Source organism: Girardinichthys multiradiatus, chromosome 7 (genome assembly GCF_021462225.1).
Source record: "Girardinichthys multiradiatus isolate DD_20200921_A chromosome 7, DD_fGirMul_XY1, whole genome shotgun sequence".
In the NCBI taxonomy this organism is placed as follows: Eukaryota; Metazoa; Chordata; class Actinopteri; order Cyprinodontiformes; family Goodeidae; genus Girardinichthys; species Girardinichthys multiradiatus.
The window spans coordinates 14,236,752-14,256,372 of record NC_061800.1 but is presented as its reverse complement, the minus strand read 5'-3'; the positions used below and the strand labels follow the sequence as shown (position 1 = coordinate 14,256,372).

General features: G+C 38.3%; 1 protein-coding gene across 3 annotated transcripts; it reads left to right on the top strand.

The window, feature by feature from the left end:
* The first annotated feature begins 4,601 nt into the window (after positions 1 to 4,601).
* On the top strand, positions 4,602 to 19,621 carry sec22a (SEC22 homolog A, vesicle trafficking protein). 3 transcript variants are annotated; one of them, XM_047371213.1, is made up of 7 exons: positions 4,602 to 4,724; positions 6,028 to 6,238; positions 9,073 to 9,236; positions 11,693 to 11,872; positions 12,550 to 12,668; positions 16,932 to 16,997; positions 17,303 to 19,621. In XM_047371213.1, the coding sequence occupies exons 2-7, from the start codon at positions 6,057 to 6,059 to the stop codon at positions 17,501 to 17,503; spliced, it is 912 nt and encodes a 303-aa protein (XP_047227169.1). In that variant the 5' UTR covers positions 4,602 to 4,724; positions 6,028 to 6,056; the 3' UTR covers positions 17,504 to 19,621. The 3 variants fall into 3 exon arrangements, with proteins under 3 accessions (XP_047227169.1, XP_047227168.1, XP_047227167.1); XM_047371212.1 differs by having other exon boundaries at positions 4,625 to 4,728; XM_047371211.1 differs by lacking the exon at positions 4,602 to 4,724 and adding an exon at positions 4,754 to 5,475.

The window sequence follows — 19,621 nt, the reverse complement described above, 5'->3', positions numbered from 1 at the left end:
GCCAGCCTCTCCAAAGCTAATTCAAGTGAGTACTCTCCTTCTCATTTGCCAGGGCCAACCACTTAGTTACCGGCACTGACCGCCTATCATTAATCAGATCAGTAGCTCGCTTCAGAATGGATATAGCCTCCTACAGTAAGGAAGTAGACAACACTGGCTGTGCAATAGTCTTAATTTTGGTACTAAAACAGTGCCATAGTGGTGCAAAGCACGTTCCTCTTTTGGTCCCGCCCCAGCACCTGTGCTGGATCAGTGGGGACTAGGGATGTGGGGATGACCAGGGGATCTCTGATGGCGTCATGTGGGTACCAGCAGGGGCCTGCCCACCTTGGTGGGGTGTTGTTTGTGTGGGTGTTTGGGCCATAGCCTGGAGTGGTGGAATTGGCCTGCATGGCGGAGAGTTACTGGTTTGTGGGGCTCGGTGACCCACATCTCAGTCTGTGCTGTTTGGCCTGGGGGCTTCTTCCCCTGTGACCTACCTCTGTGCGGGGACGTATGGCTGCCCTGGGGTGATGCCCTGTGTTTGTCTGCTCCTGGGTAATATGTGTTGCAGGCTTCTACTGTTTACCTCACTCCAATAACTATACAACTCGAGGTGACAAATTTTGCTCATATAGACCTGCTCCACACAAGTTATTTCTACAAATATGCTCACTCACTCTCACACACACACAGATATTGCAAATGGTTGAAGGTCATACAAGCACAGCTTACTATTACATCAATGTGTGCTGCCTCCTTTGATGCTGGATCCAATGTTGATTTAATAAAGTTAATCAGGCAATTAGGAATTCTTCTTGAGATATCCTTTTTTGTAAAGCAAAATGTCGAGAGAGAGAGATTTTTTTTAATAAAAGCAAAGGGTTGGGCAGGAAAAGCAGAGAGAGACAGCCAAGTTGATCTAAAAAATGTTCAGCACTATGAAAAGTATATACCCCTTACAGATTTCTTCAGTTTTTGCTTTTTTGTCACTCTTAGATGCTGATTATCAAACATATGCAATGAGTAAATTCAAAACTGTATTATTATTATATTATGAAGAATGGCTATAAAAACCCATAATGAAAATATTTTAGATATAAAGAATTCCTCATAAAGAAAAAGGTTAGGATCACATCCAAGGGAAGATTTGCACAGATGCATCTGAATTATTTAAATGTGAGCATACCTTTTTTTGTTTGTTTACACTGTGCCACTGCAAATGACGACGCTATCTTCCTCACACCTGCCACTTTCTGCAATAAACACTCACTGAGACCTGTGGCTATTCATCAACCTGTCAGCTGCAGCACACATCCATCTTCCACTTCCCCTGTGTCTGTGGTTTTTACACACCCACACACAGCCCAAGGGGGTTTGGAGCATTTCCCTTCAGGTTCACAGATTGTTGTGCTCTGGGGAGATTGCATAGGTATGTGTGAAGGACGAGGCCACTAACCCTATCTACGCTGCTGTTTTCATTTCCTTTGTCACTTTTTTTGTTGTTTCACATTTGAACAGAAAATGAATGGAAATTGAAGGAAATGCTGATGCCAGTGAATGACCTATTTAAGATCAGAGTGGAGCACTAAAGCTTGGCAAGCCCTGGATAAATAATATTAATTATTCATTGTTCCTATTACATATCTACCCTAAAAAAGCAAAAAGTGCCACAACATCAGATACTTCGAACATTGTGGTTTCTTTGGTGTTTAGTGATAAAACTTGTTACTGTGATGAACACAGATTATAACAAGCAAAAGTGGTATCTACAGAGACTTTACATATACATAGTTTATATAAAGATACTGCTGTCATCCATTATTAATAATATTAATATTAATAAAAACTCAGTACATACAGTAAATCTTAAAGTAAGTCCTGTATGGCTGCTCCCTTATACAATGGTTAACACAGCAACTTATTATAACTTGCACCCAAATTTAGCAGAGTATTTATGCTGGACAACCTTCCTGTTGTAACCAGGTTTCAAACCCAGGTCCTTCACATGAAAGATGTGGACTTATCCCACTACATAACCACAGAGGGACCATTACATACAATAAATCTATTTTCTATGCACAATTTACAGCTTGAGTTTGTCTTTCTGGCTTGCATGAACTATTTTGTTTTGTTTCAGCTCTTAATTTATGCCCTCCATTTTTTTTTTTTGTAATTTTTAATGCCTTATTTGCATTGAGTTTACTCTAATGAAAATGTAATTGCATTTTTTTAATCTGATTTTAAACAAAAGAGCTTCAGAAGGGCTGATCTTTTCATTTAACATCATTCATTAACAACTTTGCTGTACTAAGAAGAATTTAAGAAAACGTTGGTGAAAATGCAACGAGAGAAATTCATTGAATATGCTGTATAAGTGGCACAATTTTACTAGATGATAAGCAGAATATTTTGAATCTGTTGTGTGTTTTTCTTGATGTAGCCTTGACTTGTCAAACCTACAAACAGGTACATCTCAATATGGAATATCATTGAGAATTAAATTTAGTTTAGCAACTTATATCAAGTGAAACTTATATTATTGAGACTTATTTCACACAGTGATATCATTCAAACTCTTATTTCTGTTAATTTTGACAATTCTGGCTAACAGCTAATGAAAACTCAAAATTCAGTTACTCAGAACATCGTAATATTATATAAGACAGATTAATAAAAAGCTATTTTCTTGCACGTTGGCCATGCTATAGTGATCTTCTCAGGGTTCCTTGGCAGTTTTAGTAGTATGGAATTTGATTTTACTACTGTCCATGCCTTAATTAAGATTTTCCAAAATGTGCTGGTCCAAACAGTGTACACTGATTTTATTTAAAGTGTACTTCAATCTTTGCTTTCCATAATCTCATCTGTTTCCTTATTTACCATGTCAAGTCTGGAATTACATTAGGCACAACTATTTTTAAAATAAGTGCACACATGCTCCTGTAGATGTTTCATGCACAGATTACTCAGGTGACAGATAAAGACAATGTAAAGCTCTGGGATTTGGCTGTTTCGGAAAACATTAGAGAAGTGTTCATTCCAATATTATTTATGTCCTTACTTAATGTATTAAGTTTTCAATGTTTATGTAGTGATTTGTTTTGAGTATGTAAACTGCAAGGTTTACATACTCAAACCAAATCACTACATAAACATTTGGAATACATTTAAAATAAAACTTTGAATGTATGCATCACAAATGGGTTGAAATGTGACCAAAAGCTGGAAATGTTTGGTTTAAAAAAATTAAATAATGAAAAATGTGAAGGAACCCTGTAGTGGTTCCTGCACATTCATGGCGAAGACAGACATAGATGAGACATTGGATGGGAATACCAGAACTGCAGCCTCCGCTCTAATTCATCCCAAAGGTGTCCAAAAAGGTTAATGTCAGCACTCTGTGCAGGCCAGTCAAGATTCTCCACACCAAACGTTATACACCTGCAGCCATTGAAGTGATTGGAACACTAGAATTCATTGATTTGGTGGTGGGACGCAGTAGGCCTACTTTTGGCAAATGCTCTATACTTAAATTTTTTTGAGAAGCTGAACTTTGGGTTTTCATTAGACTTAATCATCAAAATTGACTGGAAAAATGTTTGACATATATCAGTGTTTGTATTGAGTCTATGCACTTTCAAATTCAGCATCTTCCATAACTAACAAAGATTGAAATTTCAAAAGCATAAACAGAGCAACTTGTAATACATTTTACAGCGACTTCCTCCTATTTGGTAAAAGCCTTAATGCTATAGAAAATAGTTTCATTTTAAATAGATTCTTACACCTTTTGCACCTTTCCTGATTTAATTTCAAACAACTCACTGATACTGAAAATAGATAACAGATAGATAATCTTTGTCATTCATTGACCGCATCATTATCGAAAAGTGTTGTGGTCAGCAGGGCCTGCTAGCTCTTCGTTCATACACTGATCCGAGTAAAACTAGAACTTAGGGGTTTCCGACTGGCCTCATCAACCGGAGAATTGCCCAATTCGTCAACAGCCAATTTCTCAGAATCTCTTTAGAGTTGAGATGAATTTCTTCATTTAGAAATAGAAAGCTTTCATGTTGTCATGAAAAATAAAGCACTGATGAAATTAGGTGGTATTGCTGTCCAGGCCATCCTGTCCACTCACTGAGAAAAATATTATCAATTCTCTTCCACTAACTGGTTCCATGTATTGACAATTGCTGTTGACTGCTTTCTCAATTTGCATAAATAACTAAATTGTTTTCCCCCTTTGGACTTTACGCTGTCAAATGCTGATTGTGAGAACACCCACATATAAGGGTACGCTATTTAGTTTCCAGGCTCTTAAATCTGCCTGCTTTACCGAGGATCTCTTCTAGGTGAGATATTTGAGGCATTCAGGTGGCTGGAGAGATGTGGGAATTTCAAATGGAAAATGGAACCTGAAATTTTAGTGATTCTGAAATTTTATGACTCCTCTCTTCCTCGTTTGCGAACGTTGCTCTGATAAAAATATTGCAGTTGAACTAAAAACACGTAAAAAAAACAACATATTGTATTATTTTAATTTTTTTCTTTCCTTTATGTTCCTTTGTTTTATTTAATGTTGCATTGTTTATTTTAGAATGTTGTTTTTTGTTGTTTTTTTTTACCCATAATGCATAGCGCACGAGCCACGTAAACGAGAACAGCCTCACGTCGCTCCCTGCTAGCTGCTGGTTCAGAGCTACACATTAAATATAACCACATGATGCTAAACGTCTTCGGCAGGTATAACTTTTGTCAACTAGTTGTATCAGTTTATCCGAGATGTGAATTCTACTTTGAAGCTGTGGGAAAGCTAAGTAACTAGCTGTTAGCTTCCGAGCTAGCCGATTCTGCTACTGTTGTTAGCTCCCAAGCTGGCTGCTTTGCTCTCTGCGGTTCACAACTTACCTATCTATAGACAGTTTTCTTCTTGTGTAAATTAATATTTTCCAACATGATAAACTCTTTTGGGGCGTTTAATCGGCCCGTCCTTCAGGTATTTGGTTTACAGAACTGTTATATCAACAAAAATACTGTTATAAACTAATGCATTTGGGTTTTAGCATTAGCTAGCCTTGTTATGCTTCTGTTAGTCACTCTAAAGTCAATTTTTCTTAAATTCGAAGGTAACTTTAAATTCTAAAGTGAGGTTTAATGTTTGTTTCACCACGAATACACGCAGTGACAGAATGCATCACATCATTTCCTGTCGACATGCTTTCATTCAGCCGTGGAGCTCTCCGTGGTTCTGACACAAGGGACCACTCCCATCTCCAGGTTTTAGTTTTTTATTTTAAAGAGAATCAGGTAGCTTTAAAATTACTTCTATAAATTAAACAACCCACAGAAAGCTAAAACTATAGACGAATAATTGAACAACATTTTAGTTTCTATTAGCCCTGAGTTGAATTGGAGGGTTAGGACAGTCACACATCTATTTTTGAGTATTATCCTGTTGCTGCTAAGGACGCTTAACCTATCCTAATAAAGGTAGGTAACCCTACTTTTTTTAAATTAGCAACTGTCTGATGACATTCTGGTTAGTGTATAATCTCAAGGTTCCACCATTACATTGTCTAAGCGTACAATATTGCATAAATGGATTTTGCAAATGACGATTGTGATTAATATTAGTATCCAACTCTGATTACTACTTTCAAACATTAAAAGAAACAATAGCCTTCTCCCCACCACTTTTTAGGTGGTCTTTGTAATATGTAGTGCCCCACTTAGTAGAGTTTCTTGGTTTTGTTTCTGTTAGTTAACACAGAGTAGTTCAAACAATATTTGCCATTTGGTCATTTCTCCACGTTTAGCTTGTCTGGTGTAAGTTTGAAGATATCTTACTTTATTCTAAAATTGTGAAGCACTTTTGTGTAGAGGTGATTTTTATAATCACTCATGCACAACAGGAAAATATTTTTATAAAAGATTCAAACTGTCTGAACACATTTTACTCCCTTTTACATCTTAAAACTCAGCACTATTGATTATTTTAATCAATGATTGAAACTGTCCTCCCTGCTTTGCATCTGTTTACAGCCAATCAGTGAGACAGCCACATCTGTAAAATGGCGATGGTGTTGTTTGCGTCTGTGGTTCGCATCGGGGACGGCCTGCCTCTCTCAGCATCCACCGACTATGAACAGGAGAAAGACCTTCAGGAGACAAAGAGACATCTTAAAGGTCTCTCCAAGAAACTCAACCAGTTCCCTGACCGTTGCACACTCAAGTCTGGACCATACAATGTGAAGTATGTCCTGTTCTATGGTATTTTTTACATTTACATTATATGTAAGAGATAACATTTGCTTTTGTTTTAAATGTCAACTTTTAATAACTTTAGATGGAAAAGATTATACAATCAGCTTGTAAGTCTATAAAGTTCAGTATGAAACAAACCAGTACCAGTAAATTTAAAGTTAGGCTTTTGGTTTCAAAGAACTATTTCTGAAAGCCCAGCTGGTGCTGTTGGGAAAGGCGTTGAAATGCATTTAAACATTGTTTACCAGGATCCATTTAGTGTTAAGAAACAGGACATGACCTTAGATGAAATGAGCCAGTTGCCCCTTTTAGCAGCTAGAGCTTCCTTTTGATTAGCCTTCCTTTAATTTATTTAAGCCTGAAGCATACAATGACTATACGACTAAAGTGAAGGTCAGAATGAATGAAGCTTAGTTGTTTCAAATCACAACTTAGTCTTTTTTTGAGATAACCGTGACCATTCAGATGCTTTCATTTGACATTTCTATCTGAGGGCAGAATAGAACATCAACATCCCTGCATTCTTAAAATAACATATAATTTATATTCATTTCCTTATTTAATTAAATGTAGTTTATTTCTTCTATATGTCATATATATGAGAAAATAATACAGATTTGGTAGAATTTAGGGATATCCCAGTAATCTATCATTGATTACCTAAGATTCTCCAGTAATTTAGCTCATTCAGGTTGATCTGGTGTAAAAGCTTTACAGATGTCAATAGTTACACAAAAGGATATTACCTGCCTTTTTTTTTAACCTTTACTGAGCCAGATGTTGATTACATTAGTGAAGGTGATGCATTCGGTCCAAAGATATTTGGGATATTAAATGGTGATATACCAGCTAAGCTGGAAAAACCCAAATCTCAATTTATGAACAGTAGCTTTGTCACAGAGCAGTTATAAAGCAAACAAATGCCTGTTTGAATTTTTACTGTAGTGTTGTTATCAAGGTTGCCATCTTCCTTTTTACTCATATCTGGTTTAAGGGGTTTATTGTGTTCATAACTAAATATTAATTAAAGCACAGATAAGTCTTACCAATGTACTTACACACAGTAAGGAGCGCTATTAAGTTCTGTTTAGAAAATCTATTTTTGGAGGAAGAAAGGGTCTTTAAGAAACTAAAAATGGCTGAATCCATTGAACTGGTCGCTGGTGATGACAAAGTGAGGAATAGATAGTGAGGTGGGTGTTTGATCTGAACTGGTTCACATAGTTCTGCAGTGGTAGATTTAATCATTTTAAATGTACAGCTTTTCCTGGCTTGATCCCAAATCTGACTAGTTCTGATTATTTTTATATATATTTTTTACTTTAACTGATGAGAGAAAACATCTGCAGGTTCTCTGATAAACGTGGTAGTTTTTAAATCCAACAGAAGTACTAAATGATCCCCATTTATCCATCAAAGCATATTTCCCTTTCTTTTATCTCATTTTTGTTCCAAAATACATTCTGTTGATAAGGTCATAAACCAATCATAGTACAAGTTCTTAGTTTTGATGCATTTAATGAATAGGAGAAAATTCCCTTTTTCAGTGTTTAACCTACAGATCAAGAGACTATTGGCGGATTGATAGATGTGATGTTTCGAATAGCCAACATTTGTCATTTAATTTGCCTTGGTGGCCCACTTAATTATTTTAGTTGTGTAGGGTAAACACAGTCATCTTTTATCAAAACATATTAAGTATTTGATTGGTGGTTTTCAGTTGTACTGAACCAGAAGCTGCTAACATGTCTAAATCCAATATGTTCTAAAACAGACTGAGGTTGAAAGCTCACATATATAAAACTGACAAGTTTGTTGCACTCTGTTCAGCCTTCCTGTTAATTGCTGAAGGTCTCTCTCTCTCTCTTGCAGCCTGAATGAATCACACCTATGTTTTGACACATCTTAGAAAGTAACAGTACACTTTTAAATACATCTTCATGCATTCTCTGAATGTATATTTGAAACACTTCCCCGATACTGAAAATAGCTAACTTTGAGCTTTCTTTACTCAGTAAAAGCATCTAATTCGGAGACTGTTGCTGTTACTGATGCTGTGACGGACGTCTATCACCCGGCCATGATGGCTACTAGCGCTGTCCACTTTCTCTCCTCTCTGTCCTCCTCTAATAATTAGCACCCCTAACTTGATGTCACTTAAGTGTTATTTTGTTGGACCATTCTGGAGCAATTCTGCTGCAGCAATAAGTCTTGAATCCTCTATCGTTTGACAGGAGTTGCCAATATATCAGGCTCATACAGTGTGACATGTTCCTGTCCCTTGTTTTGTACGGTATGAGCCCAGTTTTAGGTACTGCTGCAACACTTTAGCATGCTGTTCTCAGGTGCACCTTGACTTCTTAGATTTGTACACACCTAAGATTCATTTCTTCTTATCTTACTAATAATTCAGAACAGCCTCTACTGATTTACGTTTGTCTCCTGGTTTCTGCTCTCGTTTGTGCTCTGAGCTGTTTAAATAATACACGTCTTTTTATCAGTGAAAGTTAATCTGCTAATCGTATAAATGAACACTTCCAGGCTGGTAGGTATTGTGTCTGAACAGGTGCGTTTGAATGTTAATGTGGTTATTATATTTAATTAGCTGTGAAAGTGTGATTTTATTTTTTACCTTTAGAACAGTAATGTACTTTAAAATGTGTTTGCCCTGTGATTACAGCATTAGCCAGCAGAATCATTACCGCTGTTATGTTACCCTTTGTAATTTGTTGTCCTCGTTAGTTCTCTGGGGTTTCTGACCTGAGAAAAATGCAGGACCTTGATTTAAAAGCAGTAATGTCTGTGCTTATGTCTGGGTTTTAGCTTCATATACTCACTGGGTGTTGGATACCTTATGGTCTGCACTGGAAATTACCCTAATGTGTTGGCCTTCTGCTTCCTGGATGAACTGCAGAAAGAGTTTATCATCACTTATGACAGCAAACGTATCAGCAGCGCCGTGCGACCGTACTCCTTCATTGAATTTGGTAAGGTTTCTTTGAATTTTGCCTCTGCGTGTCATAAATGTACTTCCGACTTTCATTGTCAGGGTGAGAAGATGCAGTGCCAGCCACTTTTATTGGCAACTCTGTGAAAAGTCTTAAAACAATTTTAATCTTTTATTGCAGCAGATGAATCCCACACCATAAAAAGTGTACAAAAAGCATGCCTTTAATGTGTGTACATTGATTTAGTGAGGACAAAATGCTTGTTAAAAAATAATCCCTGGTTATTGGTACCCTGCTGTCTATACTTTGTACAAACTGGGCAGCTCTTGTTCTTTGGTATAACATTTCAGAAGGTAGGAGCAGCCAGAGGGAGAGATTTTACTGTCTCACTTTGTAAAATCATTCAATATGATGTTTTTCTGGCTACTAATATGACCATGGAAGAAGTTCGATTTTGTGTCCAAATGTGGCCAAATGTTTAAAATGATAATATTGTTGACCCAGTAACGATTTCATTGGTGGGGTCCACTTGATATCTCCTGGTTTTTAAAAAAAACAATGCAAATTGGAAGACAAACAGGCCCACAGTATCACAGATCCTCTACTTTTCTTAATAGTGGGCATGCGGTGATTTTCCACATATTCATCCTTCCTTTCACATTAATCCGGCCTGGAGTGCCAATCTTAGCTCAGTCTTCGTCTCATTCAACCAAAGTACATACAGGGGTTGGACAATGAAACTGAAACACTTGTCATTTTAATGTGGGAGGTTTCATGGCTAAATTGGACCAGCCTGGTAGCCAGTCTTCATTGATTGCACATTGCACCAGTAAGAGCAGAGTGTGAAGGTTCAATTAGCAGGGTAAGAGCACAGTTTTACTCAAAATATTGAAATGCACACAACATTATGGGTGACATACCAGAGTTCAAAAGAGGACAAATTGTTGGTGCCAAGGACTACCGAACCATTCTTGAGGACCATGTGCATCCAATGGTTCAAACATTGTATCCTGAAGGTGGTGCCGTGTATCAGGATGACAATGCACCAATACACACAGCAAGACTGGTGAAAGATTGGTTTGATGAACATGAAAGTGAAGTTGAACATCTCCCATGGCCTGCACAGTCACTAGATCTAAATATTATTGAGCCACTTTGGGGTGTTTTGGAGGAGCGAGTCAGGAAACGTTTTCCTCCACCAGTATCAGGTAGTGACCTGGCCACTATCCTGCAAGAAGAATGGCTTAAAATCCCTCTGACCACTGTGCAGGACTTGTATATGTCATTCCCAAGACGAATTGACGCTGGTGGAATAGCCCTTTAGGTTCACGAAACATTTCCTTTATATAAAACATGTTCATGTTTATGATGGTAGGACATAAAATATTTTTTTCCGGAATCTCTCTGAAAAATTGAGTTAGCATGCAGATGGTGTCTAATGGTTGTTATGGAAATGGCAATCTATGCTGCAGTAATGTAACAACAGGCTTTAAAGATTTGTTTTTGCCTCCATTGTGCTCGCTGCGTGTGGTGGCCTATAGGGATGCTTGATTAGAACTGCATACCGTCAGATCCACGATCGCAAATACTGCTCTAAAAACAAAACTCAGCCATTATCAAGTAAGATACTTCATGACACCACCTATAATGATCAAGCAGTGCAAATCTGCTGTTAAACAACAAATATTTGCATATAGCCATATTTTTAAACATATTTATTGACACTCATGGAACCAACAGTGGAAAAAAATGTTCAAACAGCAAAGTAACAATCAGAATCATACCGTCAGTTTAGGGTTTGCAAGATTCATGAATTAGTTTAGCTTCATCACGATAAATTTTCCCCAGTAACGATAAGCTATAGAATAATTGTCCATCCACCGTGACGAGATGAATTTTAGTCATCGTTCAGCCTAGTGGCTAAAGGAAATGGTCCTCTGTGTCACGCTGTATTCCTGCCACAGGAATACAGAAAGACATGAATAACTAATTAAACATTCCTACTAACTATATGCATCATAAAAATAGTAAAGTAATTAAAACCGTGCTTCAGTTACATTTCTTTTAAAGGGAATATTAGAGGTTTAAATAATTATGCCACCTGGGATTTAATTAAAAACAATTATTTCTCACCTTCCATTTTTTTCCAGCACCAAAATAAATGTAGTCAAAATAAAGGTTTGTTAATGTTGTTTTGTGACATTTTGCCATTAAACTAAAAGATGATTTATTTGAATCCTTTGACAAATCTTTACAAATGTCCCACTAAATGTGCTCTGCAGGGTACAGGAAGCGAACAATATGTATAGGTTTGTTAAAATAATGTTGTAGGGATGTTTACTTCCTTAAAGAATCTGCACTTAAAGACGCAGTTTCAGTTTTCTTGTGTTTACGCCAACAGTGTCCTTATCTTTCCCACAATGAATGTTTATCTCCCTCGCTTTACTCCCTGCTGTATTAACCTCCTTGTTGTTGTGCTGACTGTCATCCCCCAGACACCTTCATCCAGAAGACCAAGCAGCGCTACAACAGCCCTCGTTCTCTGTCCACCAAGATCAACCTGGCTGACATGCAGACAGAGATCAAGCTGCGACCTCCCTATCAGCTTTCCCCAGAGGACCTGCAGGCTATCAATGGATTCTCAGTGCGTGCAGCTTCTAAATACAAGGGCATAGGTAGGACTCAAGCTGCCACCACACACAAAAGCCTTTTTAACAAATGCACTTCAGCCCTTTAAATTTGCATTCACATTCAGTGGAGGTTGGAGGTAACAATGCAAAAACTTGCAACATTCAAGTGTGTGCGCTGAAAAGAGCTGGATCCTTAAATGTTTTGCTGACATAAGGGTTTGCTTTGCTTGTCCAAAAAATATCAGGACTAACGTGTCAACGTGAATGCATCTCCAGCTCGCAGCGTCTTGATAAGTTCATGTGCCTTTTCAAAAGTATTCATACCATTTTAACTTCTCCACAATGTTCTCCCTGACCTGTCTGCTGTGCTCCTTGGTCTTCACGATGCTGTTTGTTCACTGATGTTCTGTAACAAACCTCTGAGGCCTTCACAGAAAAGCTGGTTTTATACAGAGATTACATTACAGACAGGTGTAGTCTGTTTACTAATGAGGTGATTCAGTTGAAGAGGGATGAAGTTATCTGGCATTTGGGACACATCACTTATTTTATTGTATCAGCATGTCCTAAACTTTATATGATTTAAAACACCTTATGGCTTGAATTTGGTCGCGTGCCTCTATTCTGCCTGTAAATTGTTTTCAGTATGACAGATTGCTTTGCATGAAATGAAACAAATCTATTATAGCAAAGCGTTTACGGTATCTGATGTATCTTTCCAGCTCCCACGCAGATGTTGGAACCAGTGACACTCCCAGGCATCGTGTCCTGTGTGCTCAGTATTCTCTGTGGAGGGCTGAACCTGCTGAGAGGAGTCCATGCCATAGAGAGCATATTACAGGTCAGCTCCTACTGCAGATGACATTTGGACACTTATTGTTGCCATAGGAGACAAAAGCAAATCAAAGAATCAGCTAGAATATCTTTAATGTGGCAAAATTGTTTGTGTCATGCTGCATTCCCAGTTAGCATCTACTTTTAAGCTATTCAGTGACAAGGTTTTAAGACCATGGTAAATCATTTTACAACTTCTACATTCAGTGTGACATATATCTTGTGCAAATCTGTTAGAAGGGGGAAAGTATAAAGGAAACTCTACTAATGTGGTTCCACACGCTTAACCTGATAGTTTGTTAAAGCACCTTTTGAATACATTTCACTGTTTGGTAGGACTTTAGCAGCTTACCCATTTTACCTCTTAAAAGGTCTCCAGATCCATCATATTGTGAGAATATATCCTAAAGAGTGGGCAGCTTTCATACTAAAAGTTTGCAGAAGGGAGAAATTCTGAATCTTGCTGCACACAAAAATATTCAGAGGTACGAAACTGCGTAGACATGTCACCGCACACCTAGCCTTCATACATCCCAGTTCGCGGTGGATTTGACGTAGCTGCAGGTGGCACTTGGACCGCCCAGTCCCCGCGTATAAATACATATGCAAAGTAGTATAAATAGCCAGAAATCAATTTATTACGTGTCCAAATAACCATGGCAACGGTGCTGTGACAGTCAAACAATTCGGTTCCTGTCGGCGGAAAAACGCTAAGAGAGACTATGTCTACACACCATGAAGGATATTTGTAGTCAGTTACAGCAAACTAACAACTTCTTGAATGACATCAGCAACTCAAACCTGACTGAACGAATCCGTTTAGTTCTACAATGTGTGTATCTAAGCCAAACAGCGCTGTCTTACTGCTGCACTGAGCTCAATCATAGCTCAGTGCTGATCATCATAATGACGTGAATATGCATCCCATAATTCTATTAGCAAGAATGTCTCCACACACACTATGAGAAGAACTTTAAATCTTTGCAACTATTCAGGACGTCACATAAAAAAATAGAAAATTGCTTAGAAGCCGCCATCGCGCACAGAGGTTTGTTCCCAACACAACTATTATTATTAGATTAATTATAATTGTTTTGATAGTATAAGGAATTCATGAGTTGAAGAGGCCATCGTGCCACTGCATTTGCACATCATAAATAGGATGCACATATATTGAATTAAATTTCTATGCATAAAAGCATTTTCACTTAGAGCTGGTGCCCTTATGGCAGTATGAGTGCATGAGTGGGATGACTGTTAAATACCCAACCTGTCAGTCAGCTCCATCTGAGAAGCTCCAGTTGAAAGGACCGCAGCGTAGTGAGAACTGGAACTGGTACCGGTGATGCACGGTTCCTCCTGGTTTTCCTCTGTAATACTGAGGCTAGCTCTGTGCCCTGGGCAATCTAAACAGACTTATAAACCATGCATCATCATGTGCCAGCAGGTCAGTAGGATCTCTGAAAAAGAACTTTCTCTCCAACTTCTTCCACTGGCAATGTCCTCCAGCTGAGCAAAAGCTGCCATCGTTCCACAATAACGCACCAGTTTATGCAGCTATTTATGGACATGTGTGATTTTCTCCAGCTTGTTCCCCTTAGGAATCATCAAACCTGACTTGTTAGAAATTAATCTACTGATCCGACACCATTTTCTTTTTCAGTGAGAATTAAAGTGCCCCTTAGATGATTCACATGCATTTTATGTTCCTCAGCGTACAGACCAATGCGCATTTACATCTACAGGTGACAGAAACAGAGAATGTATCAAAGTTTCCATCCAACTGAGGTTGTTTCCATCATTTTCTGTGGCGTGTTATGTTTTTGTATGAGGCTAAATGTGATCAGTTTGATCGCTCGGGTTTAAACCATAAATGCTCAAACTCATGAAAAAACATCAGGTCTGATGCTCCATGAATTAAATGAAACTGAATGGAGTCGTATTTCAGTGGATTTAGGTGAGTTTTTATTCTCTGTAGTTTATTATTGTCGATTGAAAAAGGTTTGCGTGGCTTCCGCACATTTTCACGGCAGGTCAAAAGTTTGTGTGGATTTACGCACACTTTCATGCAACGTTCATTTTAGTACATGCCAAGTTGTGCATAAAACATTGGGCCGCAAGATTTTTGTGCGTAAGAATACTTCGTACGTGAGACCCCTGGCCCGTCCATGGTTGTCTTAGATAAATGGATTTTCTGTCAGACTTGGTTTTGAACTCTGCCTTTCCAGATCTTTAAAGGGGTCATATCATGCTTTTAAATTCTTTTTACACTTAAATCATTCAGTTGTGGTCTATATAAAGTGGAACTGCAAAGCTTTGGTCTGAACTCATTATTATTGTAGCTCCACAGGCTCCTCTTGTACCTGTTCTAAGGTGCATCTCAAACTGTATCCTGCTAAGGATAAAGTGTGTACTGGAATTCTAATTTCCCCTCGGGGATCAATAAAGTATCTTTGAATTGAATTGAATTGAATTGAATTGAATTGAATTGATCTGAGACCAACTCGTTTTGGTGCCGTCTCTTTAAATGCTCTTGAGGCACTTCACCCCCCACCCCCTCCAGGTCAAAGAGCGCTGACATAAGTAGAAGGCACGATGCTACTGCTATCAGAACAATATTCAGGACATCATATCAACAGACAATAAGTTCATGTCTAAAATAAAGCTTGTTGTCATTTTAGCGTTATTTGCAGCTTACCGCTTTGCTGCCTTCGCCGTCTCCATATTGATTAAGGAACTGACTCCCTCCTTCTTGATACTGGCAGAGGTTGCTGAAGGCACTCTTCTTTGAAGTGGGGGAATAGGAATTTCCTCGTAGGTTTCCATGAAAAATCAAATTTAACCAGGCACTTCGAAGAGGTTCTGATGCCGTGTGTTAATACACCCAAAAACCGAACCAAACTTATCCTCTTGCAGCGTAGGCATACTTGAGCTTGGACTACAAAATCTCAGCGAGAAATAAATATGGCGGATACGCGAAATTGGTCAGCCGGAAGTCCATGACCTTATTTATCTGTTCTGCAGCAAATACTGCGACGTAGCTGTTGGAAAAACGTAACAGATGATAGAGAAAACTGAATGGACTAAAAAATATGAACCAAATGGAATATAAAGATATCTCTGCAGCAGCTGCTTTTCTGCTCTCCTACAGAATACAAGTACACAACAAAATATATTGAAGGGGTAAAAAGTGGATTTTCTCCCATTTTCTTCTGGTGAAGTTATTATTATTTTTTTTTAATGCATGTTTGGACTCACTGGGAAGCTAAATCCCTCTTTATCTTTAATTATCCTTAGATAGACAAACGTTTTATCCAATTTGAATAAATAACTGAATCTGACTGCACTGTTCAATGGTTAGTTATTCATTGGAATGTATGAACCTGACTTTGTGAAGTGCCTTGAGACAACATGTGTTGTGAGTTGGCGCTATATAAATAAACTGAATTAAATTGAATTATTGGCAGACACATCAAGGTTTTGGTCAAAACCAACTAGTAATTGGAACTTCAACTTGACAAAAACATATTAGAAAAAAGTAATACCACAGAATAATGCTGCCACCCGTGTGTCTTTCTGTGGGTATAGTGTTATTTTAGTGTTCAGTGTTGTTTTCGGGTTAAACGTACTTTTTGGAATTGTCCCAAAAAGGTAAAGTTCGGTTTCAACAGCCTGTAATTCATTCCAGGGGTCTTTTATCAAGGTCAATGTATTTTCTTTGCAAAGAAATGATTTTATTTTGAAACCCTACTCATTAGTTCAGACATGTTAAGAATAGAGGAGGAGGTTTTCACAATAACAACACAACTAGTACTTGTCAGAAATTCCTGCAGCTCCTTCAGTGTTGCTGTTGGCCTCCTGATAGCCTCTCTGAACAGTTTCTGTTTTCTCTTTTTTATCGATTTCAGTTAAACATCCTGTTTTTTTTATATCTCCCATGTTTTCTTCCATTACCTTTGTGTAAAGAGATCTTTCTGAGCTTCTGTAACCTCTCTGGAAATAATAGCCTTATTGCAGCATTTGTTTACAGCTTTGCACAGGAAATATGTCACATTAAAGGTTTGAGATGTTTTCATGACCTCATTTTTTTCTGTCACAAAAACAAAGCTTTTCTCACAATCCCCATCCCCCATCTGATCTTTCGATAACACTTAAAGTTGCATTAAGTTCTGTAATTATTAAAATAAATTCAAAGTGAACTAGGCTTCAGAATGCTTCATGATCATTTCTTTTCACATAAAGAACATCTGTACGTTTTCTCCCTGTGTAGAACCACGACGAGGACTTTAATTATGTGATTGCCTTCTTCCTCGGCACGGCAGCCTGTCTGTATCAGGTAAGTGATAGTCTGCGGTAAGAGCAGCCCATCACCGGTTGACTAACAGCCCTGCACTTTACGGCTCAGCAGCTTGTCAGTTAGAAAAAACACTCGTTGAAGCTCAGTGCCTTTCAGGCCAATACCTCCATAAAACATTTTCATCAGCTCCTTTTGTGCAGCTCCCGATATTAAATGGAAGAGCACAATTTAGTCGACAGACGAGCGAAATAGAGTCGCCAAATGGGATTTCTTTTTTTAAGACATATTAGTGGTCAATGGGCTGTTTGTTCAGCATTAATTTGATTTAATCCTATTTCTTTCAGTGCTACCTGTTTGCCTACTTCTCTGTCTGGAGGAACAGCAAATCCTTCTTGGCGTTTGCACTCATCTGCCTGTCCAACATGTACCTGTACGAACTGAGGAACATTTGGCAGATCCTCTTCCATGTGGCAGTGGGGGCCTTCATGACCCTGCAAATCAGACTGAGGCAACCACTGGGCAAAGCGCCAGACTACAATGTCTGACAAAGACCTTAAACAAAGAGGACTAATGCGCTTTTAGTCAGGTGTCCCAAACATGTCCCGGAAATGCCTGCAGTGGTTCACGGGACATAGTGGAAACAAAAACAAGCCTCCCAGTTCAGGGGAGAAAGAAAGGAGAGTGTTTCACTGATGCATTAATGGATCTGTCTCTGTTCGGATTTGGAAGGAAAAATCTGCTACAGTCTGACTTCTTCATGGATTGTATTGGATTGGTTTTAAAAGCTGTCTCCTTCCCTTCATTGTGTGATGATGATTTATGGACTTCTGTAGCACAGCTGTGATTTAGGTCAATAGCCTGTGTGCAGGATGTCCGCTGCTGCAAACCCAGGCGCTTGAAATGTTTGGGTTTTATTTTTTTTTACTCCGTCCAACAAAGAGAAAACTCATCGTAAGAAATGTATGTGTATGATTTCATGATTGGGTTAAAATATAAATGAATCAAACTACATTTCAGAAAACACTGAAACTGAGCCTATAACCTTCTTTCATCTTCAAATGACAGCCATGAGGTTTCTTGAATTAATCCTGAAATTAATAATCTAAAAATAAATATACACACTAGCAGATAATTAGTTGTGTTTATAGCAGTAGTGTCCAGTATCCTATATGCTTCCCTGATTCAGCACATCTCATCCAAATAAATGGGTCCATTCCATGAGCTTGATGACTGAAAATGCATTTTAGCCATTTTTATCAGATGTGTCGGAGCAGGGGCACTTCTAAAATTTGTTGGATACCAGTCTCCTATTGATTGAAATTGCACTCAACTGCTTGATAATTATGCTAACTTATATCCCTATATCTTTTTCCCCCTTCTGTTCCAATAAATGGACTGAGCTCAGACAAAGTGTCAAAGCAGCAGTAGCACCAGCGTTGCTGATTAAACTTTGACTCAAACTGTGTGTGTGGTGCTGGTGTTTTGTCTAAAGCCCCTTTCAGATCATTGTTTCCCAATAAACCAAAGTGTTTGCCTCATTTTGTCATTCACATAGAAATCAGGGGCTGTGTGCTTTAAGGGCATGCGGCTGGTTCACAGAACCAAATGGGCATTGCTTACAGCTTCTAGCATTCACCTGAGCAACATGCATTAAATGTGTGTTGGGGATTCCACCCAGATTTACCTGAACTCTGAGTTGTGATCCTCATACAGTTCTGAACATCCAGTCGACATGGCTACAGTTTTTAAACATCTTCACTTTGGAAAGGTTGTGTGGGTGGATGCACAAACCAGAAACTCTAAAAGGCAAGGTATCCACGTTAATGTGGACAGGCTGTAAATTATATGTTAAAATCTCTATTGCATTGCTAGTGTGCATGGGCCTGTAAGAGTACTTTGCAAGGAAGTGTAAAAGCAATCGGAAATCAAATCTGCAGATCACAAGAGATTAAATTAGGATAAAACAAACAAAAGAAAACTCCAGCAGGTGGGTTTTCACTTTGATATTAAAAGGTAACATCCAGAAAAAGCACAAGACCTGAATTTCTTTTTCCTTTTCTCCATCTTACCTTCCACCCATGTTCTGCTTACTTACACCTATGCTTCTTTTAGCCTTTAATGACATTCCACCTGCTGCATCCATTAGTTTCTGACCCGGTACAGGAGAACTTCTTGTTTAGGTTGTGATGTAAAACTATGCAATGCTGCCTTCCTGTTTGAGTGGCTCCAACTTTAACTTATTCAGAGCTGTAATCAAGGGAAAACAAGCATATTGTCTGTTGCAAGATCTCACTATTTATTCGATGGCTGATTTTGGTGCAAAACGTAATCATGTCGGAATTTCATGTTTTTTGATTGTTGCATTTTTGTTCAGACACACATAATGTCTACTTGTGACAATATAAAGCTGCTTTCGGCTCAGACGGTTAGCAGTCATATCCTTCCTCGCCTACACAGCCTCAAGCATATGCTGGTGTTACAATGATTGTGAATAAACAGATCTGTGTTGCCAACAGTAAAGATGCATCACTGTTTCCTTTACTTCCTACAGAGTTCTTTAGTTCAGCCATTTGTTTCTGCTACTTATGACTACAGATACTTTTACATTTTGCCCCCCATGTGGATATTGACACACTGCTTACATTAAACATATTACAATCCTT